The sequence below is a fragment of the Oryzias latipes genome, chromosome 8 (assembly GCF_053564925.1).
Source record: "Oryzias latipes strain Hd-rR chromosome 8, Olatipes_Hd-rR_3.1".
NCBI lineage: Eukaryota > Metazoa > Chordata > Actinopteri > Beloniformes > Adrianichthyidae > Oryzias > Oryzias latipes.
In genome coordinates this window covers 9,156,595-9,182,477 of record NC_136244.1, presented here as the reverse complement: position 1 = coordinate 9,182,477, position 25,883 = coordinate 9,156,595, and the positions used below count along the sequence as shown (strand labels likewise).

The following is a 25,883-nucleotide window of genomic DNA, read 5'->3' as shown; positions in this document are numbered from 1 at the left end:
GGGTAAAAAACAAAAAACAGAGTTTTTCCAAATCAGTAACCTGAATGCGATCTATGTGCTCCTGAATTAATTTCTGTAGATGCAGCCTCATTTAGGTCAGATTGTTCTGAATTTTGGCTCTCACCATGTCTGAAAACTGAAGGATGAGTTTGTTTCTCATCTTTTGTTACACCTTTTCACAAAATTTGTGTTGTAATTCTTTTTAAAATAATTTATTGTGTTCACTTTGATTACTTTATTATGGATTTTTGTGATCTACCAGGTATTTTCTTGTTCAGGAAATTGATCTCAGCTCTGCCAAAGTGTTATAATCTATCGTCAGTATTGATTGAAGAAAGAGCAAAACATGTTTTTAAACATGCAATTTTGTAAATGTTCAATTTAATTAATAAATTTAAGTAAAAATAGAAGGAAGGATGACATATTTAACACAAAAATTGTGTCAGACAATGACTGACAGAGTGAGGCTTGTACGTGAAAAAGGGAGGTGTCTGCTGGTCCAGTGGGAGAATCAAACCCTGCTTTGTACTCCAGATTACCACTCACAGCTCCAGGGATATTAGGAGAAGAGATGAAAGCAGAGTCAAAACTTCAGAGACAGAAAAACACAGAAAAAATCTATAGGGTTGATGTGTGCTGCTGACAGGGCGTGGTCACAGATAAAAAAATGAGGACAAAAGGATTCCACAAGAAATAAATGATATAAAAAGAGAGTAACTAAACACATTGACTAGGGGGAGTGTGGACACCATAGATAGAGTGACGACAAAAATTAGGAGTTGAAAGGGCGTAAAACAGGGGATGGAGAAGGAAAGGAGATCCAGAAAGAAAGGAGCCTGGGAAAGGAGAGTAAGAGGAAGGTAGGAAGGAGTAAAAGATGAGCTCATTGCAGTCTGATGACACGAGGAGAAGTGCAGGGGGGGAGGGGTTGGCTGCTTGTCTGCAAATCGATAGCCAGTGTCTGAGTGCGGCGCACGCCCAGCTGAACACAGCTCTGCCGGTTGTAGCAGCATCTGTCTCCAGTAGCAAGCTCTCGGCATCTCTGCCTTCCACCAATAATTTATAATTTAAAAAAGAAAACATAGAAAAAAGGACATTTGTTAGCGTTTCCGCTCTGAAACTTACTTGTTTTTTGCAGCCACTTTATAGGAAGAGGGGTCATGCAGAAATCCAACTGATTCCCACGTCTGCCTCTCCCTCCCTCCATCCTCCTTCTCTCTAGCTCACACATCCACACCCACACCCAAGGATACCCTGCTTGCTTCACTGCATCTCCACACCACCCCATTTCCCCCCTGCTCCTCTTCAAAATCTCCAACTGCATCTCCTTACTGAAACCCCCCCAAAAGAATTCTCTCCGAAAGACTTCTGTGGATGCTCCTCTGTTCCCTGCTACCTGTGGAGGTCCTCCAGTTCCCTTCAGAACGCCTGACAAAGAGGAAGCATGCTGGGCTTGGACGTCTGTGAGTTTGGGGGTCAGGCGCTGGAGCTGCTCTGGCTCACCATGTGCTACAGAGGTGAGAGTTCACCCATGGAAGTTGGTCTTCTAAAGCTGAAACCCCACTTTGCTGAAAAGCGTGTTGCACTATCGATGATTTAACTAAGTGTGTGTGTTTGTGTGGGTCTCTATCCTGGTGGGTGTGGACAGTTTTATGTGTGGTGTAGAAAATGCTTGTCAAAGGGGATAAAAAAACTATTGATTTCCCCCTGCTGCATGTGTGGATTTGCTCATGGTTGGTAATTACAGTCAAAATACAGCACTGGAATTGCTGGCAGGAGGGTAAAGGTGTGTTTCAACAAGATGATACGGAAGTCAAACTGTGCCTTTTCTGTTTTTGCAGCAGCATGATGTGTTTGACTCCAGAGCTGCTAAGGAGTAACAGATGGTGTAACTGAACCGGGGTCTCTGTTCATACAGATGTGTGCAAAAGAATTTTATCAGAGAAAAAAAAACAGGAAAGTTTATGCAAATGAAAAAGGTATAAAGCAAACCAACGGGAAAGAAAAAAGGATATACAATAGCAGATCTCAAAGCAAGAAGGACAATGTGGTTTTGTGAATTTTAAGCAGAACAAAATTTCCTGGCTCCACTTCCAGCTTTTAAAAGCTAGAAAAAAAAATTAAGGAGCTTTCTCATCTAAAGTGTGCTTAAAGAAGATTTGGATAATCTAAATAACAGCTTCAAAAAATAATTTATGATTATGACACTAAAAGCTTAAAGAATTTAGTTGAAAAATATCACTGCCTAAATACAAAAAAGATAAAGTGAGGTAAAGTAAAAGAAGAAACCAAACCATTTCTTTTATTTATTTTTATGGTTCATTTTAAAAGATTTGATACTGTTTTTCTACTATTGTTACATGATTTTTATGTTTTCAAAGATTGGTAAATGATTGTTTTTACTATTAATTATTTAATGTATTTTCAATAGTTTTTATTTAATTAACCACATCTGAAATTTCATAGTTAATGATTCGGGTCCCTTTAAAACACACTAAAACTTTGCACAAATAGTTAAGTGCAATAAAAATGCAAACTTTGCAGTGGATAACTGTGTTTTATCCATACAGGTTTTTAGGAGTTTACTTACAACAAAACAAAACACATTTAAGACTTTTTGTTGTATTGTTCAATTAAATTTCTAGTTGTCTTTGAACTTTTTAACTGTACGAATTGACATTTTTAAATAACCCCTTTTTTTGTTAATGTGAAATTAATCTTTTGATTGTATGGATTTTTTATAAACTTTTATTTATTGAAAACAAATTTAACAGATTTTCATATTTTGCACTGTAATCCCACAAAAAAAAAAAAACTAAAAACATTAACTTTACCGATTTAAAATTATATATTTTAAAAGAATCCTAATATGTTTTCCTTGATATGCAAGAAGATTAAATCTAATGCATTTTACCAGGCACACATGACAGTACTTGATGTTAGTCACAAGAAAACAAATCTATGTGGATTATACAGTGCCTTGCAAAAGTTTTCGGCCCCATAAAACTTTTCAACCTTTTGCCACATTTCAGGCTGACAAAAAAGTGTGCAACAACTGAAAATATGTCATATTGTAGGCTCTTCATAGTAGCCATCTTTTGCTTTGATTACTGCTTTGCATACTCTTGACATTCTCTTGATGAGCTTCAAGAGGTAGTCACCTGAGATGTTTTTCACTTCACAGGTGTGCCCTGTCAGGTTTAATAAGTGTGATTTCTTGCCTTATGAATGGGGTTGGGACCATCAGTTGTGTTGTGCAGAAGTCAGGTAGAAACACAGCTGATAGTCCTACTGAATGGACTGTTAGAATTTGTATCATGGCAAATTGCATGCCCAATAGTTCCATTTTTTTTGTTAAACAAATTTGAAATATCCAATACATTTTGTTTCACTTCATGATTGTGTCCCACTTGTTGATTCTTCACAAAAAATTACAGTTTTATATATTTATGTTTAAAGCCTGAAATGTGGCAAAAGGTTGAAAAGTTCAGGGGGGCCGAGTACTTTCGCAAGGCACTGTATTTTTTTCAATATTAAGTCATTCTAGCTGCTTTAATGTTTTAATCTTAAAATCATGTTCTTTTTTAATGTTGAATGTGGAAGGAAATGTGATCAAAAAAGCAAAAATATGGAATGATAAAGGAGGCATCTTTTAAAATAAAAGAGTGGGTGTCGTTTAAATTGATGCAGTCTTTTCAGTTGTCAGTCATCAGACACCAGAGGGAATTCAGACACGTCTATTACTACTATTGTCTATCATCCACATAATTCCCATCCCTCTGTCCTTCTTCGTCTTGTCTGCTCATTTCCTGAAGAGTTTGTTATCTGCTGCTTCTCATCTTCCTCAGTTCTCTCTTTCCTGTCACTCCTCTCTGGTAGTCTCATCCTTGCTCTACCTCTCTGAGCCAGAACACCAGATTGTCAGCTCGCTGCTTCATCCTCACTGCTTTGCACTTGTTTCTTGTCACTTCCACCTCGACAAACTCCTGCCGTCAGTTTAAGAGTCTATCAGCAGCTGTGCTGAATCTGCGTCTCACATCCTACCTTTTATTGGTCCTTGACACAAAAAGAGGAGGAGTATGCAGAGGTGAGTGTGAGGCCCGCCAAGTGGGTCCATTACATAGGCTGCTGTTTCACCATCGAGCCACTGAAGATGGGTGTTTCTGTGGGAATCAGAAATGGTGCTGATTGAATGGATGAACACAGTTGTCTTCACAGTTCTCTAAAAACCTGCAGCCATTGGAGCACAGAGCTCCTTTTACACAACTTTACAATTGTTTACTTCAAGATAAATCAGCAGGAGGGTGTACTTTAACCTTAACCCAAAAACAAATAAATTTTATTAAAGATTCACGTTGAAAGTTGTGTTTTTAACACATTTGTGTGGCATTTTCTCACGATGAAGGACATATATGAAGAAAATCGGACTTTCTGGGTATTTCTGGGTATTTCTGTAATTGTTGTAAGTCAGGAGCAGAGGCCATTTGAAAAAGATCATATCTGTGATTCTCTCTGCCTTGCTCCATCCTGATTTCTTCTACTTGTGGATGACTAGATTTACAGTGGTTAGTTTGTTTTTTTAAATAATTCTGTTAATCAACAACTCAAAAGTAATGGCTGATTTTGATTATTTAATTTTCAATAAATTTTAATTTATTGTTACTTTTGAACGTTTCAAGTCAACTTATTCAATTATTACTCTTAAAAATAAATAAACACATTTGCTTTTTGTATATAAAACATAACATAATTAAACTATTAACTACCACAATTGCCACAAGAAGTTCAAAAGAATGCTTCAAAGGGAGTTCGAGGAAGCAAACTTATATAATCCCACCCCTGCTTTACTTAACTTTTTATTTTTTATTTAAAATTATCAGTATCCGGTTCTTAATTCCAAATATTAATGCTTTAGGACCATAAAAAACAGCAAATAAACTTTATGCTGCAAACACAAGTGTACAGCAGAAAAACGTTTTTTTGACACAGTTTTAGGTTTTCTGGGTGAAGAGAAAAAGAGGCAAAGTTATTATAAAAGCCTTATGACTGCAGGGTTTCTGCCTTATTTTTTTTCATAGGAGTCATATTTTCCCTTTTTGATTTATATGGTTATCCTCCTGCAGATTTTTCTTTTTTTTAAATCAAATCTTGAGGTTAAAATAAAAATGTATTCATTTTATCAGTTGGGTGTAAAAATAAAGCACATGCACCTCATTCTGGCTATGAGCTGTTTCCAAGCAACCAAAAAGAAAGTGGAACAACAAACTGCTGCACGATAACAAAAATGTTTGTATCCGAAATATAAAGAGTGAATTAAAATACGCAAAATCAAAGTGTCAAAACTTCAAGTAACTTCCTCCCTCCTACCCATGAGCTGTTGTGTTTGCAGCATTTTTTTAGCTAATTCCAATTTATTTCAAATTTTTACGATGTGAGAACAGAATAGAACAGACTGTTACATTCACAAAAGCAGGGCTGTGTACATGATTAATTTTTTAATAAGTAAAGAAAACATTAAAAAAGGATATTTCATTAACGTAATTTTTCATAAATGAATACCAAACTCTTTTCTTTAAACAAATTGGCACAAAACTTTAAACACATTCCTTTCAAGAACGTCCTATTTGTAAAGAACAAATTTTGCATTTTCAAAAACACTCACATTTAACACTTTTTACAAAAAATGTTATCCTGTACATTAGTATCTGTAAGTAAGTTTTATTTATATAGCACCTTGTGACTTCACAGACAGAAGTCACAAGGTGCTTAACTAGTATAAAGAACAAAAAACGTCATTGCTGGTTCGTATTGGCCCAAGTGGACAGAAGTTTTTTAGCTGCAGTCATTTCATCTTTGGTGGTTTGGCTCTGGGTCGGTGATGTCTTGCGTGTTTGGATGAACTGTGACCATAGAGACTTATAAAAGGAATGCAGGGACAATGGATCATTCCAGAGGTTAGGAGCAGCAGACTGGAAGAATCTGTCAACTCTGGTCCGAAAGGGTGTGTGAGAAACCATTAACCCTTGTGCAATCCTATGACCCCACCCTTACATTGACGTGTTCCCCCTTCCATGACAAAGGTGGATAAAGGAGAAATGGATTTAATGTAATCCATGGACACCAGTGAAGATCACAAATCATTGAAGAAAAAAGTGCAGCGCACTGTCTAGTGGGTCTAGATGACCCAGCTCCCAATGTTAAAGTGCCTAGGATAGCACAAGGGTTAAAAGGTTCTGATCCACCAACTTCAATGCATGAGATTGTCTTTTGGGGGGGATCAGATAACAGACATATAAAGGAGCTTGACCATGGAGCGCCCTACAATTCAGCACTGATATTTTATATTTAAAGGGGTAAGCAACCAGGAGCCAATAAAGAGCTTTGACAATACGGGAGATGTGATCTCTTCTCTTAGGGAGAAATATACTGAAGCCACAGAGATTCTGGGGATTTGACACAGATTCAAAAATGTACTTAACGCGGGTTCTTAAAAGCACGGTTGGCCCATGGTGTTTACACTGGACAAACAGGGAGCGGCTTCTTTTTCTTTTACTCCTAACACATGTCCACCACCTGCAGTTGGGAGAGACTTCAATGTGAATTGTCAAAGCAGTGCAAATCTCACAAATCGTGCTCCAGCCTTTTTCTTTCAGAGCTCTGTTCCAATATATGAAAGACATGTTATGTTATTCCAGCTGGGCACAAACCACAATGATTAATTTCCCCTCCATGATCAATATTCAAACGGCTGGCATTTCCGTGAATTAAAAGGGATGTCAACCATGAGTCACTATCAAACCCGAGTCCTTGATTGGTCAAAGTTGATTTGACTTACAGCTTGTGTTTAATGGCCGCACGTTTTGTAAGTAGAGCCGGAAAATGGAAAAGCGTGAACGCAAGACTTTTGAATGCGGAAGGCCAAACATCTGTATACAAACGTTTACATAGACTTTTCATTGGAAATCTCTTCTTAGCTTCAGATGGGAAATCGAGACACTTATTAGTGATCCTGACACAATTGTTTTGGTTTATTTAATGGTTAGCATCATGACTATAAATAAAAAATAAAATAAAAAAAACATTCTGCCCTGTGTATTCGCTGTACAGAATTCAGTAAGGACAGCTGTTTTGCAAACATATACTGGTAGACTTTGTCTTAATCTGCAGTGGATGAAACCACTGGGAAAACTCAACTCGGCACACGTATTCACCCTAAACCAGTGTTCCTGCTTGTTTTGACAGATTGTGGGAATCTGGGGCTTGAACGCTTCATCTCATTACACACTAAGTGGATGTTTTGTATCACAGGACAGAGCCAGACTGTAGGCTTTTACTCCATATCTGCCATAAATAAATGAGAGTGCTCCTCGTTCCTTTGAGCCAAAACTTACCTTTTTGTGTATCCATGTGTGCACCACAGTGTGTGTATTTGTCATCTCTCATGTGAGCAGTCCTCTGCAGGCAGCCTTCCCTGAAGCTCTGTGAGAGCTGCCAAACAGATTTCTCTGTCTATTTTCTCAAAGCTTGTTGGTTTTATTGGTAATTACCAGCAAACAAAAACATGTTGCAGTTTGTAACTGCATCACTCTTAATGTTGCAAAAAACTCTAGGTTCAGGTTTGTGAAGTTGTTTTTTTCACTAACAGAACAAAATGGTCGATGTTCTCCATTAGGGATGCATGTGTTAAACTTGTCAATTACTGGAAATGTGTACTTTTTTATGTTTTTTTTCTAATACTGAGTTTAAGAAAAAGTCAAATTTTTAGTTTTTCTTTAAAGACAGCACACTCTTTGACGTTCCTTTAAACAAAGTAGACATTCTTCAAAGATTGTATTTCTTCTCATGTGCTCTAGCTTAACAAGGCGTCAATATTAAAGCTCTCTGAGTTTCAGGGAATCGCTTCTCTGCGGTGCAAAAATTCGCCTCTCAAAAAACGAATGGTAATTGACTGAGTTGGTGTGACAGGTCAGCAGTCTGGAGATCAAAGATAAGCTCCCAGATGTCAGAAAGGAAGCTGTATTTTTTTAATAAAAGCCTTCATACTGGTTTGAAGAACACAGTGTGTGCAAATGTGTGCACTTACGCCATCACGCGTGGGAGGACTGCACAGTTTGATATGTAAATGCAGAAATGTGATTCATATTTGAAAGACTGTAGTATCCACATCGGATTACAGACAGGTTTTGGAATTTTTGGCAATTCTTATGGAATTCAGGAATTTCTGCATTACTTTAAAACAACTGGTTTTTACTTTTTTATAGTGACCAAAAGTAATTGCAATTTCAAAAGAATACAAGTGTTTCTTAAAAATATTTTTTAAGATCCTATATAATATTATGTATAACATATGCAAATGTGCTCATGGATGAAGGTTACACACCTTTTGTTCATTAAAGCCCACCATTGTCGCTGTTAAAAATTTTTTTTTCATGATTTCAATAAAAAAAAATTACATTACAATCCTAAATTTACCTCAATTTTGTGAAAGCTTGACTTAGTTAACTGTTTATATTTTAATCCCATATAATCATTCATATATTTGATGCATACACTTTTGAAACCTCTATCTCATTGGCGCGATTAAAACTTTTTGTTAAAAACCCATTTTGTGATACTTTGTCCATGTTTTCACCTTGTAGTTCATCATCATTCCACTAGGGGCAGTAGAAGCACGTTTCCTGCTCATTTCAAAATAACTGCTGCCATTAAATCTTAAAAAACCCTTGGCAGGATTTTTATTCTAATTTTCAAAACCTTATGGTGAGAATAACTCAGCTATTGTTATGGTATTGTTATGCACTACTTTCTATATTGAAAAAATGAAATTTCATTGATAATTTTTTTTAACACGGTTACATCATGTTAAAAATGTGAGAATTTGAGAGAATGGTGCTTTGTCCCCTGAACACTCGTGTCTACATTTTTGCATCTTAAACTAACGTTGTTGTGATCAAAAACTTACCAAATCACTCGATGTGTCATAATTGATACCTTCGCATTAAAAAAAATAAATTTGAAAATATTTTTGTAGATTTCAAACAAGGGTTTGAAACTAAGCAACTGAAATGGGAAAATGGGAAAAGAGGTGAACTTGTAGAAGATCTGAACACAGATACAGTGTAAATTATCTGAAATAGTACATGAAATCAAAAAATAAGATTGTTATTAATTTGCACATGTGTGTTCTATACCAAAAAACCAAACAAAGATCATCTTTTGATTTATTTTCATAATGTCCCCAGTGATCTTTTAATTACGCTTATGCAGTTTTAGCCCAAATCAAAAATCCTGTGTTTTCTGCAGCGCGGCAGCAGTTCAAACAAATTCCCTCTCAGCTGTAGGGGGGGGGTCATTGATGCAGTCCAACCCCGCCCCTCTTTCCTACCACCTATAACTGAGAGCTCTCTTTACACACTCTCCAGCTAGATTACAGCTCCTCACACCCCCACCTGAAACAACTACATGGATTTTGTCGTCCACAAGTGGATGCATTAGATTGGGGCGGAGAAGGGAGCTTGTGACCTGCCCAGCGTATTTTCTACATCACAGATACACCATTTCTTAAAAAGCATTTTTTGTCTGCTCTTTATTCACAACAACTTGAATAAAGAAATACTTGGAAATACAATTTTAAGTTTAATTTTTTTTATATATGTCCTCCATAATCAGCATTAAAAAACACAAGAACATTAAAAAAAATAACAGTTTTTATCGTAATGAGTCTTTAATGCGAATCTGTGTGCACTAGCACAGGGTTGTATAACAGTTTCCAAAACACATCCATTGCAAAAGGTGATGTCACCGCAAGGAGAGTGAAGAGAGGTTGCCATGGCGATGGGCTTGGTCCTGACTGTGGCAAACCCACACGGATAGCAGAGTTCATTGCAACAGTTCTGCACCGTTGGCATTTGTGCAGGCATGTAGAATTGTGTGTTTTTTGTAGTCTCTGCATCTAACTGCCACCTTTCACACCTCTGCAGGCTGATCTCCACTCTATTGTTTTAGTATTACTGAAACAGAGGATTATTGTGTTCCATGGGTATGTTCGTGTTTTTCTTTATAATTAAATTCAGAGTTGTGTGGGGGAATTTGTGACTGGAGCAAAATGATTGTGCATCTTTTTTTTGTAGTAATTGTGACTCATCTGTCAACTCTCCAAATTGCTCGTCTTCCAATTTGCATAAAAATGTTGTGACTACCAAACATGGTTTCATTTGGTCAAATTACCCCTTTTACTTAAGTTTTCTAACCTTTGTGGGGGTGAAAGGGAATGTATCCATGTATTACAATGAAATCTAAGCTTGCAGAGGGTATTATACTTCACCTGTGATGTAATATCACCTTAAATTCTTTGAAGAATTATGGCCCTGATTGTCCTGCACACAGTAATGCCTTCGTGTGACCAAGTTTTAGGTGAGCTATATTTCCTGCAGGAGATCAGTGGTTAGCGCTCTTGCCTCACAGCAAGAAGGCCTCCGGTTCAAGTCCCGGCTGGGGGACGTGAAAAACTACATCAACGGGGGACCTTTCTGTGTGGAGTTTGCATGTTCTCCCTGTGTATGCGTGGGTTCTCTCCGGGGTCTCTGGCTTCCTCCCACCATCCAAAAACATGCTTCATTGGTTAATTGGCAACTCTAAAATTGTCCGTAGGTGTCCAGGTCGTCCCCTGCCTTCACCCACAAGTGGCCGGGATAGGCTCCGGCAGCCCCGTGACCCCGAAAGGGAAAAACTGTTAAGAAAATGAATGAATGAATTTCTATTAAAGAAATTACAAGCAAAATGCAATTGTATTCCCGTACAAATATGAAGTGACTTTCAGCCTGAACGATGCAGAATACAAAGTTGAACAAAATGGCTTCTCTGCCTGCTATATTCTGAAGGGCTGTTGGCTGACAAGAACAACTTGCCAGTTGAGGAAGAGGAGGATGAAGGGAACCTGAACTACAATCCTCCAACTCAGAAGTCGCTGCAGGAGATCCAGCAGATGGACAAAGACGACGAGAGCCTGGTGAAGTACAAGCAGACTCTGCTGGGGCCGGAAGCTGTGACAGCAGGTGGGCGTTTTGGTTTGCCGGGCCAAAGGTGACAGAGGACTCGATGTCAGTGAGCATGACAGTGGATCTGATACCAATTTTCACTCCAAACGTCTTTGAGCTTTACTCACACATATACTGCAGATCTGCTACATCAGCATCTTCAGTCCAGACGTAGAGTCTTGATTTCAGTGAAATAGCCCTGACAGCTCCCTCTGCTGCAACTAAGCACAGCTCAGCAGCTTTTACATCAAAGGCTGTTACAAGAGAGAAGAAAGACCAGAGGAAGTTACTGTCCATTTTAACCTGTGTATTTCACCAAATTGAGATGTTAAATCCATACATCCACTAAAGGATTCTATAGACAAAAAGTCTATACACAAATCCCAAACAACACATGAAAGTGCAGCCATGGGAGACAAAAAGATGGAGTAAAAAGCCACATTTTTCATTTGACAATAATGATGAACAGCAGATTTTTTTTTCTTACCTTACCCAAAAACACTTCACATTTTAATTTTAGATATGTTTTTGAATAGATATTTACAAAAAAATAATATATTAGACTACAGTCTTCAAACAGTTGGATTATTTCTTTAACCAATTTGTTTATTCATGTTGGGTTATCTTTGGAGCAATACTAATTTTTTAGGTTATAGTGGTTTCATTTTGACCCAATGTACGTTTTTTTCTTTCCAGAATCAAATCAACATTAAAAAGTTAATCCTTTTTAACCTCAGAGTTGAGTTAAAACAACCCAACAAACAACTTGGATTATTTTTAACTATTATTTTTCCGTATGTAAAAAAATCAAAATGTGTAAAAAGTAAAAAACATTTATACATAAAAAAAAAATTAAATTCTTGATTAATTTTAATATAGAAATGTTCACATTTGTTTATTGTTTTGAATCTTCATTTTTGCTTCACATAAAATAGATCAAATAAATTAAATAATAGCTTAAATAGTGATCAATACATGAGGACATTGACTTTAGTTACAAAGCAATTATAGATGCATTTATTTCAGCTTTATAATTTGTAATTTATCTGATAATTTTTTTAAATTGTCTCCAATTACTCTTTTGCCAAGCTTGTACATAATTTTGTCTTTTTTATTTCAAACATCAAACAGTAAACAGTTGATTAAATGAATCTGTTTCCTTCCTCTTTAATAAAAACACTTTGTTTCCACCCCCAAGACCCCTCTGGGCCAGAAGTGAAGGTGACCAGACTGACCCTGGTGTGTGACGAGGCTCCTCAACCAATCACCATGGATCTGACAGGTACAAGCTTTAGAATAGATGCTCTTTCCTAATAAAATATTTTTCTGTCTTTTTTCAATGAGAAATTTCCTCATTACCACAATATTTTTGTTTACTTTCAAAAAATACAAAATAAAAAGCAATCACCTGCTCCTAAAGGCAGAGATCAGGCTATTAATTTCACTTAATTTCAACCAGTGAGAAGAATCCATCGTTTATTTCACTTTTTAAAATCTTAATTTGGGTATTTAAAAGGTGGGACGGAGTGTTAGTGCCACCATATAAAAAAAGAAAATTAACAAATATGTGAGATTAAATTTGTAAAATTGTGAGTAAAAAAGTAAAAAAATCTTGTGTATGAAGTTGTACTATTACGAAATCAAATTCAGCAATTTTTAAGAATAAAGTTATACAATCATGCCTAAAAAAGTCGTAATTTACAAGAAAAAGTCATACTTTTTCGAAAGTAAAATGTTACATTGAGCTTTAAATTGTTTCAAAAAAGACAGCATTACCTGTGGGGTTTCATCACTGCCATGAATTGAACGATCGCAAAGACAACTGAGCGGGTGTGTTCAGGAACTGAGTGAGCGAACCTTACAACCGCTTAGGCGCAATTCTAACTGAGCGACCCTGCATTTTACAACTGGATTGCACGGTTGCAATCCTAACGGTGCGGTGGTCCTGCGTGCTCACTTCGCTCCTGCGTTTGCAGTTCAGTGCGTGGTGTGGCTCTTTGACAATCACAATTAAAAATTTCAGCTCTTTGTGTTAAACTTGTTCACCACCGCTATTTAAGAGGCTTTAATAGCATAAAAAACAGCGGATGTAATGTGGATTAAAATGTTAACCAACGACCCAAGACCAAGGTAAGAAAGTGCAGTGTTTTTTTTTTGTGCTGCAAGTTCTTCTAATGTGAAAATCACAGTATTCATTAACGTTTTAATCCACGTTATATCCACAGTTTTTTTTCTATTAAAACCTCTAAAAAAAATGAAAGCTGCCTCAGCGGATTTGACATGCAAATTTCAGCCAATCAGATCAACCAGAAAGGTTACCGTCCCCAAGTGACAAACACACCCCCTGAACACCGTCCCCAAGTGACAAAAACACCCCCTCAACACTGCGCGCAAACCCAACGAGCTCACAGGATCGCCGCTCAACAACCATAGACCTGTGGGTTTCTCACTTTAATTTGAAGTTAACTCACGTCTTCCGCGACTTTGCTTGATCCGTCATTAAATGACTTGACAATTTTTACTGTCATTTTTGTAAAATAATGGTTGCCATTATAAAAACATTTTAATTTTACGATTGCAACCGTGCAGCTGTAAAATGCGGGGTCGCTCCGTTAGAATTGGGCTTGCGCAGTTGTAAGGTTTGCTCACTCAGTTCCAGAAAACACTTGCTCAGTTGTCTTTGCGCTCGTTTAAATAATGGCAGGCATGAAACGCCATAGTTATACATTTTTCAAATTACTACCTGTTAGAAAAAAATGGAAAATGTGCTGATAACTATTTTGTAAGTTAAAAAATCTTAAAAATTTTTGGATCAAATTTGAGACAGTGGGTTAGGTGCTTTTTTCTAAAAACTCAACAATTTTGCAACTTCAACTAAGGTTGTTGTGAGCGAAAAGTTACCAAATCACTCAAAGTATCATACTTGATACTATCTATAGCTCATTAAATAAATAAAAAAAAAATTGCAAAATGTTTTTATAGATTTCAATTAAGGGTTTGAAAAGCATTTTATTTCCAAAGAAATGAATTTTCTGTCGATTATTTAGTATAGTGTGGTTTACAGGGTTAATGAAGCCATTTATTGATTAGTTAAAATTTATCTAGAATGTTAGAAGAGTATTAGGCAGAATTAGGGAACTGCTTGGTGGTTTAACACCTAAGGGTTATTTTAGTTTAAAATTGATTTACTTTAGAGTAATTATTGGGCAGGTGAAGTAGATTGTCAGTTGCTAATTTGATTTTACTCTCTGATTATCGTTACCTCTATTAAATATTTAAAAAAAAACAGTGTATTTATTTTAAATATTGTTTTAAACAAAATCTCCCTTTTTCTTAATCCAACAAAAATGTTTGGTGAAATCATTTTTTTTTAAAGGAAGGGAATTTTTTTGGCAGAAAACTTAAACTAAATGTGTAAAAAAAACAAAACCAACCGTTGTAAATCTGGAGCTGCAGTGCTGTAATGAGACACACTGGTTTCATGTTGCAATTAGAAATGCAAGCGTGTGGCTCTTGACATAAAATGGAATTTTCATTGTAGGCTAAATGCATTAGAGACCCCATTATACTCTCCAGACTGCAGCAGTGACTTACAACGATATTACCATGAAAGGGAGAAGAGCAAGAGTCAGGTTCATACTACAGTAAAGAGCCTAGAGTAAACTCCAGCATTTCACAGCTGGCATAGTAGAAACAAAAAGTATTTTCGTTTTCTTCCACAGTCTGAAACAAGACTGCTGTGTGGAAATCAATATTGTATTACTAGAATACCTGAAACTCATTTGGCAATTTTTAATTCATGCTTTGGTAGCCACATTTTTTTGCAGCGTTTGTAAATGTGCCAACAGTAGTTAATCTGTCAAACCCCCAAAATGCTTACATTAAAGACCCAAAGCATAACTCCAAGCTACACTAAACAAGTTGCTGTAGATTTCAGGAACTTACTGGCAGCTGGATGCCAGTAAGGGGAAAAAAAAAAAAAACAAGATGGTGAACTTAAAAGCATGGAGTGTTCAGCAAAGAGTTAAAGCAACAGAACCTACAACATTTATTGGAACTTCTAAAGGAAAATTTGTTATAAACTTACCAGATAGCATTTATTATATCATAAAAGAATGGAGCAATTGTGTTTACCAGTTAAATCTGTAAAAGGTAAAGCTACAGTTACTTGTTCAGCATTTCTCAGTTTTAATGCAGAGTTTAACAAAATACACTAAAGGCTTTTCAATGCAAACCATGACCCATTAGATTGTTCTCAAAATTTCGATCAGAACTCCATATGAGTTTTTTTAAATAATTATAATGGATTGGATTCATCTGCCATTTTCCAGATGCTCAAAGTGCTTATGTGTCCATTATTCATTCACCCCTGTGTTGACAAAGCCTTTTGGATAAGAGGTGAATCATCTTTGTGACCGAATGCCCGCTTACATTTGCACCCCAAATGGAGCCTGGATTTGGTAGTGGTTAATATACAATTAAACTTGACACAAGTTCCATAAAAGATAAGGTTACAATGTACTCAGACAGTTGGACCACGCTCCAACACTGCATGAGGGCAGCTGCCTCCAGGGAATCCTTAGCCCCACCGTACCGGTGGGTTACCACTAACAACGCCAAGGGAGATCTCCAATCAAAACCCTCACCGGGAGTACCTGTTCAGGGCCCCAATACACAAACGCACCACAACCCCAACAGTGATTAATAGAAAACACAAAACAGAGGACCTGAGCAGTACACCACTACTTGTAAGCCGAAACAGGGGACCCCCTTACGCGATGCGACTATATGGCACCCACCAGCTACCATAAGGATGAAGGGAGGAGGCAGCCACCTCCAGCCAGGTCCAACCACCAAAAGACTAAAAAGGGGCACAAAACACAGTTTAAAATGGATAAAAACAAGGGTGTCAAGCTTGATTAAACCATTAAAAACAGTCGCTAAAAAAAGTAAATGCAAAACGGCAGTGGCAACTCTGCTGGAAAAAAAAACAAAACAAAACAAATTAGTTATCCCTGGGACAAACATGTTTACAAAGCCTTATGTTACCTCTCATGTCCCAGGGTCAGAACTCATTCCACCACCTGTTAATATAAATACAATTTAAAATGTTGCAAACTCAAATGCTTAAAACCTTCAGTAAAAGGACTCAAATTATTAAAAACTTTAGTAAAAAGGTCCACATGTCAAGATCACTCACCAAGGCCAAACCAGGAAACCAGCATCTAGCTGGAAGTCCCACAGCTGCTACTTATCAACCTCATGGGCCAATCACAGCTCAACAGACAGGTGGTGGCCTTGAATGTTAGCCTATGGTACACCATGAGGGACTACCACCCACAACCCTGTCTGTCACATCTTCAACTTTAAAAACCATGTCCAGATGACAACCTTTAAACCTACTACTATGATGGAATCAACCTGAATGAATGAGAGTCTTCATAGACATAATAAGTATATTAATTCTTATCTATTAAGACTCATGGGGGAGGAGACAAACCTGAAACTGGATAACTAATATCATAGGCCACATTTACACTGCAGGTCTTGATGCCCATTTCCGATTTTCTGACTATGTCCGATTTTTTTGACGACCCGCTGACATCACCGTATCTGATTTTTGCATTTACACTATACAATGTTGAACCTATCAAACGTAGACGTTCTGAGGACTACGTAGCAGCCTTGCGCAGACCTACTTCGGACTTTTGTGTGACTGTGGTTGTTATGGAGGCAACGCAGCAAAGGAAGGAGGCGTTGCCTTGGGCGCTCCAGGATGGAGCAGGCGAATGAGAGGGGATACGAAAGGAAAAAGGGGGGCTGCTCGGCCGGCTTATGTGCTCTCTCTGAGTTTTGAATGAGGAAGGGTTTGCAGACGTGCTGTACTAACAGTTTGATTCAAGCGCTGAACCTTTCCTGCGCGATGACCTCTCTTTTTCCGATCGTGGTCAGAAACGCACAGGAGATTTTCTCCAGGGCCGAAGGCGGATTCTACTTCGGGGTTCACTTTCCCGTTCGGAATCCTCAGCCTCCAAAGTGGGTTAAGAAAGCCTCCAAAACAGTTCTTTTGGGGGAGACACCTTTTATTACGGTTCTCCGACACTCTCCCGCTCCGCGCTCACACCCCCTCTCCTCTCCTTACACACATACACGTCCCCACTCCGCAACAACACAAGTAAAGATATAACCGGCTTATAGCCTGTTCCATAGCAACGGTGTCCAGCTTGATTAGTTACCGTTTGCGTTCCTACCGGGACCGGACCGGAAATAACAGCGGTTTCCAATTACGATCTGAAGCCTGAGGCTGAAAGGTAACACAGCTACATCAGCGCACAAAAGCACCTTAATAAGTCATGTGATCTCAGTTGGTGGTGTCCTGAGTTGACGTCACTGACGTACGACTCACATTTACGGGGGAAATTCCGATTTGTCTGCTTACATGGCACACGCAAATGCACGTATCCGATTTATTTCCACATATGAATGAGGCCTGTATCCGATCTGAGAAAATCGGAATCCATGCGCTTTTGTCCTGCTTACACGTTCACCGGTCATATCCGATCTGTGCCACATGAGAGGAAAAATTGGAATTGGGTCACTTGAACCATGTAGTGTAAATGTTGCCTGAGACTACATGGTTTCAGGTCGTTAAGAGTCCTTCGTCCTCAGCTGGGGGTTGGGGAGACAGTGACTCCCTCCCCAAACTGGTCATCTCTTTCAGCTGTCAACGACCCAGGTGGAACTGGTTCGGTTTGTTTGGGTGTAGAAGAACACTGCCGTAGATGGATGGAAGAATAAACCTGAAACCATTCTTATTAAGAGAAGGTTTATCCTTCTTGACAAAGATGGCTTCTCTGACTCCTCGGTCAAACCATCTTTTCTGGCTAGAATTCGGACTTCACCTTCACCTTTGGGCCTTCGAAAGAAGGTAGAAAGCGCTATATAAGCATATGCCATTTACCTTCCTCTAACGAGTGGTTTGTGGCCTCCAGGTGGAGGTGCACTGCAGACTCAGGTCTCAGGTCCATTTTGGGTTGGGTTGCAATGTTGGTAAAGCCGCTACTCCTTAGGAGAAATCAAACAACCTCGCAGTTTTTTATTATTTTATTCGTTTTAGAACACAGGTGACATACAGCAAAAAAACAAAAAAACAATAAAATGTACATCAATTGTTCAAAGTAAACGCCAGGTTGGATATAAAGACAATAAACTTATTGTTACGGCGGGGGATTGGGAGAGTACCCAGATGCAGAGAGGAGAAAGAGGCAGAAGGTTCCAGGAGATCAGGAAGCATGTTTAAACTAGCCTGACTTTAATCCTGAACTCTGGCTGAAATCCACCTGAACTTGCTTACTCGGGGTATGTCGGTTCCAAAAGACCGGTAATGAGTTGGCGCAATTACGCTCGACTTGGTAACACTGGGTTAATGCACGTGCACAGCAGGTACATAAAGACATTCTCATTAGATCGCTGATTTCCGGAGTCACCATGGAAACGCGTGGAGAAAAAAAGAAAGCGCTATACTTCAGAAGTAATTCAGAATAGAAGTAATTCATTTAAGTTGGCAACATTGGATAAGTTAGTTACCCACCCACCCACCCACACACACACACACACCCACAGACACACACACACACCTTATCCAATGTTGCCAGCTTAAATGAATTACTCCTATTGGTAACACTTAATTGAGTTAAATGTATTCAACCGAATTTTTTTATGTCTATAATACTCAATAATTGTTAATACAACTCAAATTTACATATTTATTTAACTAAATGTCATATTACTCCAATTCAAGTAATCTTTTTTCCATCGTAATGAATTATAATTCTTGAACTCTCATATGTCTAAGTTTGAGCCGGCAGATCCTCATTTTTATAACAATAAAAAGAACAAAACAGTTTATGCGTAGAGGGTTCTTTCATTTTGGAATTTTCCAACATTGTCAATATTTTAATTGTCCGTAGGGATGCTATATAAACTCATCATCCTCTCCCTCCCTCTCACTCATGGTGCAGAGACTTGAGCAAAGTAGGACAAAATAACCCGGCAAAACACGGTTAAACACAGTAAAACAGCTAAACAACTAAACACATTTAGTCAAAAAACCACACTTAAACCCAAATCCGTCCAGACAGGCAAAGGGGATGGTATCCCACAATCCTTTGCGGTGCCAATCTAACAGCAGCACCAAAGATACACCTGCTTAATTGAATTAATTTCAATGTAAGCAAAATAACTGTCTGAAAACTATGTGTTATTTTTAAACTGACTTAACAAAAAAAGATTTTTAATTATCTTAACTGAAGCAAATATTTAAGTTAGATCAAAGTAAAAAAGTTTATTTTTCCAACATCCATACGTGGTCTAATCACCCTCTCACGGTGGAAAAAGTATTATCTGAGCTTCTTCATTCACTAAATCATCTTCAAATGGACACGGCATGCTGCTTCACCTCTCTGTAAACAAACTAACCTTCAACTAAACCTGCTCCAGACCAGGTTATGTTCAGAGCATGAGTTACTATGGCAACTTGACCTACCCTGAAACATACCTCCATTTCTGGCACCGAAAGCTGAGGTTATCAACTTCCTTAGCCTCAAACTTACCGTGGGAGCTAGTATAACCTGCTTTCTGGAATACCCCCCCCAGGATCTTAAATACTCAAAAAATAACCTAACAAAACTACAAACCAAAAACCATTGCTGTAGGCAGGCAAACCCGAAACACTAGAAACATCTGATATACACGAAACAGGGGGGACAGCATAGTAACAGACTATGGACCAGCACAGGAGGAAGGGAAAGAGAGGACTTAAATACATACAGGACTGACGAGGAACAGATGGAAACAATGAGGGCAGATGGGGTCCAAAAGTAAAACTCGAAACAACAACAAAACAGGAAACCTATAAAACAAAACAGGAAGTTAACTCCAAAGATGAAAAAACAAAAGACAACTGGAAAACAAAAGTAAAGAAACTAAAACCGTTACACTTATATTAAATTATAAAGCTGAGCAAAATAACATGTTTGAATTGCTTTTTTGTATTTACTGCAGGAAGGCATTATTAGTTATGAGGGAAAAGAACAGCTCGACATTACGTAGCTTTGTAGTTTGTCCAAGCGGTGTGATGTCATCATAGTCGCAGGACCCTGAACAGTTATTGCAAGCTGAATACTTTTGGTACCTACAGGGGTCGATCAATGGGCAACCTGTTCAAGCGCCTGAGCAAAAATCGTCAAATTGGAAAGTAGATGTGTGGCTGTCTTAAATCATATCCAAATTCTGTTACAAGAACACACAAAAAGCAGAATTTAAAAAGATTGCAGAGTTTTCATCTCTAAACATGTTTGATTTGTTATACAGATGTTTGTGTCATACTGTTTGTCAGAGCCGTCCAAAATACAGCCAACTTTATTTAAAAACTTGACATGGAAGATTCAGTCAAAATCATCATTACATTTGATATCTACTGACTCTCTGTATTCCTGACTGACAAAGTATTTGAGTTGTGTTTACCTCGTTTGCCATATTTTTGATTGTTTGTACAAATAGTCCACATTAACATGAGGTTCTAGCTGCATTCTTAAACTAGACCAGATAGATCCACATTGCTTATAAACTCTAAGTCAAGATGACACGCTTGTTGTGTTTTATAAAAAGTATGATTCTGAACAGCTTTTTCAACTGACTCCAGCTTGAAAATTGCTCAAACTCTGTTTCAAGCCTATTCCAAAGCCTCAAAAACAGAAAAGGGTTTTAGTGTTTTGCAGCTTTATAAATATGTCAGTTTCTGTTTCCCTCTGAAGGGAAGATACACAGCTCCAATAACAGCTAAAGATTAAAGAGTTTTTTAAAATTCAAATCATTGTGAATCAGGAGCACATGAAAAAATGAAAAAATGCTGTTTGAAAATGATCGTAAAAAAGGTCTCAGCAATGGGGAGGGGGAGCTTGCTCTGGGCAAATGGTCCCGCCCATAATTCAGAGGCAAATTTCTAATGAACTACTGCTGTTCAAGAAAAAAAATCAGTGTTCTTCTATTTTGGCAAAAACCCACACAGTTATGGTTAAAGACCACTGGGAACCCTTTGAAATAGATCAAAAGATGATCAGAGTGGAACTTTAAAACCCTCATTCTCAACAGTAACCAGAGGACCACAATAAGATTACAGTAAATTTTTTTTTTTTTTTACAGTAAATAAACTTTTTTCTATATGTTAGAATATAAAAAAAGTTGTGCATTTTCTTTAAAAGTTGCAAAAACAGTTTTGCTTTTAATGGGACATGGTTGTACATTTTGCATAAATTCCTACAAGGTATCACGTACATGTTTTAGCGGTATGAATGTAATTCACATTCAGGATTGGCTCATCTGCTGTGACAGTCAAAGACAGACCTGTGAGTGTGTTGGACAGGTTGAGAGCATTCCACACTGACCTACTGTCTTTTTCAAACGTTCCCACAAAATGCAAGTCCCCCCCCCCCCCCCCCCCCCCCGTTGTCTTGGTGTCATGAGGCGACACAAAACAGAGGAGGAGATGAATTAGGGATGAATTAGGAAGAGAGGGTGAAACGAGGCAATGGAGGAGGAAGAAGAGGACGTAGGATTTGATTCAAAACAGATCTTAGCCTCGATTAGGAAACCCTTGGAGATATTAGATATATACTTAAAAACTTTTAAAATGTGTCATAAAGTCTTAAAAACAAAAATTTTTAAATATGTGAACAGTAATCTAAGCCGTGCTCTTCACCTCCTCATAACTCTGCTGTCTGCTGTTTATTCCCCCTCTCCCTTTATCTCTCCTTTTTCTCCTACTTTCCTTCCCTCCATTAGAAAACACTCAGCACTGCTGCTCAGTGAAATTGACATATAAAATGATTAGAAAGTGGCTGCATCTCTCCCTCTGCTTCCACATTTCGAGATGCTTTCCTCCTCATCCTCCTTCTAAGCAAGACCTCATTGAACCACAAATGATGATGCATGTTCTAAATCTTCTTCCCGGTTCAGCTGGGAGTCAAAATCGAAAAAATAAGAGCACATTTGCAGATAAATCTCTTGAACACGATGCTGCCTCCTTTCCAACTGTTTCATGGGACATCACCTTTAATAATATCACTGTTTGTCTTTTGGCAGGTGACCTGAACGCTCTGAAGGAGAAGAGCTTCACCTTGCAGGAAGGAGTGAAATACAGGCTAAAGATACACTTCAAGGTAATATGCCTGATAACACAGTGCTAAATAAGACTCAATGTGCACTTTAAAATCAGACCCCGTATAGCATCAAACAAAACCACTTTATTTAAGACAGATTTTTCTGTCTTTTCAGGTTTTTCTATGTGCAAAGCTTCACAGGATTGAGTTGTGTTGCATCTGTAATGCACCGAGAATTAATTATGACATCCTAAATTCATCATGTCATCACATTGCTTTTTTAAATCAATAAATTAGCATAAACAGGACTAAACTCTAATTTAAACAAAAAATGTGATGAAAAACAAAGAAAGATCCAAAAATGTCAACGTAGATGTTGATCTTGCATTTACTGTAATCATTAACATGAAGCATTGTCAACAACATGAAAGAAAAATAAAGGTCAAGTTTGGCCTTTCAGAATAAAGGCTAAATGTTGAAATTAATTTTAAACGTTATCAGAAGCATTTTCCTTACAAGTCATTATTGTTATTGATGTGTATGTATGTATATACACAGTATATATATGTATATATATATGTATGTGTATATACATACATATACATAAAAAGATATAAAATTATTTCACATGAAGTTGGAGCAAAACTGAAAAGCCTTTTCCCATTTCATCTGCTTCCATTTGCAGACAGTAATACAAGACTCATTGTACTTAGAGAATGAGATGTAAATGTCTTTATAGCCAGAGGATGAGATGCAGAGGAGGCAAGCATCGTAAAACTTAAAAAGAATGTTTTGAAGCCAGTGCTTTTATCAAAGAAAACCAGACATGCAGCTTGTTCAGAAAGATAAAGACGAGCAAAAAGTTTGTAAAAGTTGTTTCCACATTCATAAATGCATAGTGCATGTTTAAAATGAAGCTTCAGTCTAAATAATTAAAAAAAAACATTTTTTGCTTCAAAATTCTAACCTAAAATGAACCCGGTCAGATTTTGATTTTTTTTTCTCAAATGACATGATTTTTACAGCTTGAGAAGCTTTTACTTTAAAAACTCTTGACATGTCAGGTAAGAGTTGATGAAAAATCAAATTTAGTCTCATGTCATATTAAAATGTAAATCTATGTGTTTACAGGTGAACAGAGAAATAGTTTCTGGCCTGAAGTACCGGCATGTGACCTACAGAAAAGGAGTGAAAAGTATGAGGTTTATCACAGATCTTTGATTTTGGCAGCTTTTATTTCTGCATGATGTACTCTCTATCATCTATCTTCCAGTCAACAAGATGGTGTTCATGGTGGGAAGTTACGGCCCCCGGGAGGAGGAGCAGGAGTTTTTGTGCCCCCCTGACAAAACGCCAAAAGGCGTCTTGTCCCGTGGCCAATACCTAGTCAAGTCCTGCTTCACTGATGATGACAAGAATATCCACCTAACCTGGGAGTGGAACATCAACATCAGCAAGGACTGGAACTAAGGGAGCACATTTTGGCTCCTCTTTTTCTCCTGTTCTTCATCTCATCCCTTAATATTGCCCTCTTCCTCTTCTTCCTCTGGGTCCTTCAGATCCTAGATTCCTCCGTTTCCTTTTCTCTTCTCCAGCCTGTCCTAGAAAGGGAGTCCGTTATGAAAGGGTAGATTTAGCCGAAGATATAGTGTGGTGCTCATGAACAACAGCTCCCAAAGCAAACCAAGCAGTTTTGTTTAATCTAAATCTAAATTCAGGGTTATGAGATGCCTATCTTCTAGCTTGAGGTGACTTTTGCCTTCATTCTTTAATGCTTAATGAAAGGAATGCACATTAACGTAGTTGGATATCAATAGTAGCCTGTAAAAAGTTAGTCATAAATCACCAAATTAAAAGCATCGCTATACACTTTAGAACAAAAAAACAACAACTTCTTTTTCACAAAAGAAAATGAAAATCAAGAGATGTTTTTTTAAGTGCTAATTTTTCTACTTGTCTTTAATAACAAATATACAATCTTTTTTTAATCTGAGCTTTACAGTTTCTCCTTTTCTTTATTGTAAATTATAAAAAAAGAAACGCTGACACAATTTTGTTTCAAAAAGTATTTTAAGTTATACTTGATCATATGAGTTTTAATTTTTCTTCCTAAAAGCTCAAAGTTTGTAGAAACAGCACAACTAAAACTTGACTGTATATATTGTAGATGGAGATGCATGTAAGTTCCGTAGGATTTCACAATGTTTGCTGTATGTGAAATGTTTTCCAAAAAAGTAAGTTTTCACTGATAGTAAACGGACTAGACGTAACTAAAGATGTGTTTGAAGCTTTCCAGCTAATGAAAATGAACAAAAAAGAAGACTTTGGAATTGGTTCATGTATCCAAACATAACACTGTTTTATTGAGTTGTTGTGGTCTAAGACAAACTGTAAACATTGGTTTATTGTGTGCTGCATGGTTGAATTCTTTTTTTTAGGAATAAATTCTAAATATAATGAATTTTGAAAAATAAGAAGAAGCAAAAAGATCCATGTGCCCAGGTGGTTGCAGTTCCTTCACATAAAGTATTTACAGGGATTATTTCTGAAGGCTGCAATGAGTTGTCTGTAACAAGTGTCGCATCTTCTACTATTGCTGTTGAATCTCTTGTATCATAATACAATAATTAATAAAATTAATTAAAAAAAATTCAACAACTAAAGCCATTATATCTCAAAGTAATTAGCCCGCTAACTAAAAAAGTCTGTCTTACATCACCAAAGGAGGCAAAATTGTACAAAACATCCTAAAATTACACTCAGCTGCAGTTAAATGACAGTCAACAGCAAAATGCAACAAGACACAATTTTATTCAATGTTTTAAATCATTTAATAGCACAGGAAGGATGAAATAGCAACACGTTTTTGTCAAAACATTAAATGTTTCCCATGAGAATGGGGGTCAGATAAGTCCACCATATGCTCACATAACTCAGTGCTAATACTGTCCAAGCAACCTTAAATATGAGAAGATGAGCTGTATTTAATGGGATTTGAATTGCATAATTTGTGAAGCGGTGCCAGGGGATTAAAGGCATGTGGCTGATGCTTGAATCCCTCAGCCCCACTTTGACATATTGGTTGTTTATTGGTTTTGACAACAGCATGGTTTTATTTTTTTAAGATGTGGGGTTAACCCTTGTGTTATCCTATGGGGTCAAGATGACCATGTGTTCCCCCTACCATGACAAAGGTGGAGAGGATTTCATTGGAAACCAGTGAAGACCACAAATCAGTGAAGAAAAAAGTTCAGCGCACTGTCTTGTGGGGTCTCGATGACCTCACTCCCAATGTTAAAGTGCCTAGGATAGCACAAGGGAAAAATGAAGAAGCTTTTCTATGTTCTAACCAGAGAAGCATTTCAAAATAAAATCAAAAACGGGCTTAAAAATGCACAGGAAGCACAAAAAGGACAAAACACAAATTATATTTTTGTTGGTTTTGATTGAATAATAGTCAAAAGGGGAAAAAAACATATCCACGTTTATGATTATCAGGTGAAAAAGAGGGTGTTTCAAATGCATGTTTGAACAGTAAGTTAAGTGGATTTTGAAGCAATGACAGAAATGCAGAATGCTTCTTCTCTGCGGTGAAGTGCTGTGTCTAAACCAGCAAAGTCAATGATTTTCTTACCAGCTGCCACTTTAAAAATACAAGAAACTTCTCCAAGCAAGCCAATGTTCACCA

General features: G+C 37.5%; 1 protein-coding gene and 1 long non-coding RNA gene across 3 annotated transcripts; one reads left to right on the top strand and one right to left on the bottom strand.

The window, feature by feature from the left end:
- Nucleotides 1-761: 761 nt before the first annotated feature.
- On the top strand, nt 762-25,271 carry arhgdig (Rho GDP dissociation inhibitor (GDI) gamma). The gene is made up of 6 exons (XM_004071755.5): nt 762-1,517; nt 10,881-11,054; nt 12,235-12,318; nt 22,179-22,255; nt 23,327-23,390; nt 23,469-25,271. The coding sequence occupies exons 1-6, from the start codon at nt 1,445-1,447 to the stop codon at nt 23,663-23,665; spliced, it is 669 nt and encodes a 222-aa protein (XP_004071803.1). The 5' UTR covers nt 762-1,444; the 3' UTR covers nt 23,666-25,271.
- Nucleotides 15,821-16,254, bottom strand: LOC144994266 (uncharacterized). 2 transcript variants are annotated; one of them, XR_013657720.1, is made up of 3 exons: nt 16,237-16,251; nt 16,086-16,120; nt 15,821-15,897 (listed from the first exon to the last, which is right to left on the bottom strand). It is a non-coding gene; the product is annotated as an uncharacterized LOC144994266 (long non-coding RNA). The 2 variants fall into 2 exon arrangements; XR_013657719.1 differs by having other exon boundaries at nt 15,876-16,011; nt 16,237-16,254.
- Nucleotides 25,272-25,883: the final 612 nt, after the last annotated feature.

Coding starts and splice junctions, on each gene's coding strand:
- arhgdig (XM_004071755.5), top strand. CDS start 1,445: ATGCTGGGCTTGGACGTCTGTGAGTTTGGGGGTCAGGCGCTGGAGCTG. Junction 11,055..12,234: donor GCCGGAAGCTGTGACAGCAG/GTGGGCGTTTTG, acceptor TCCACCCCCAAG/ACCCCTCTGGGCCAGAAGTG. Junction 22,256..23,326: donor GGCTAAAGATACACTTCAAG/GTAATATGCCTG, acceptor ATGTGTTTACAG/GTGAACAGAGAAATAGTTTC.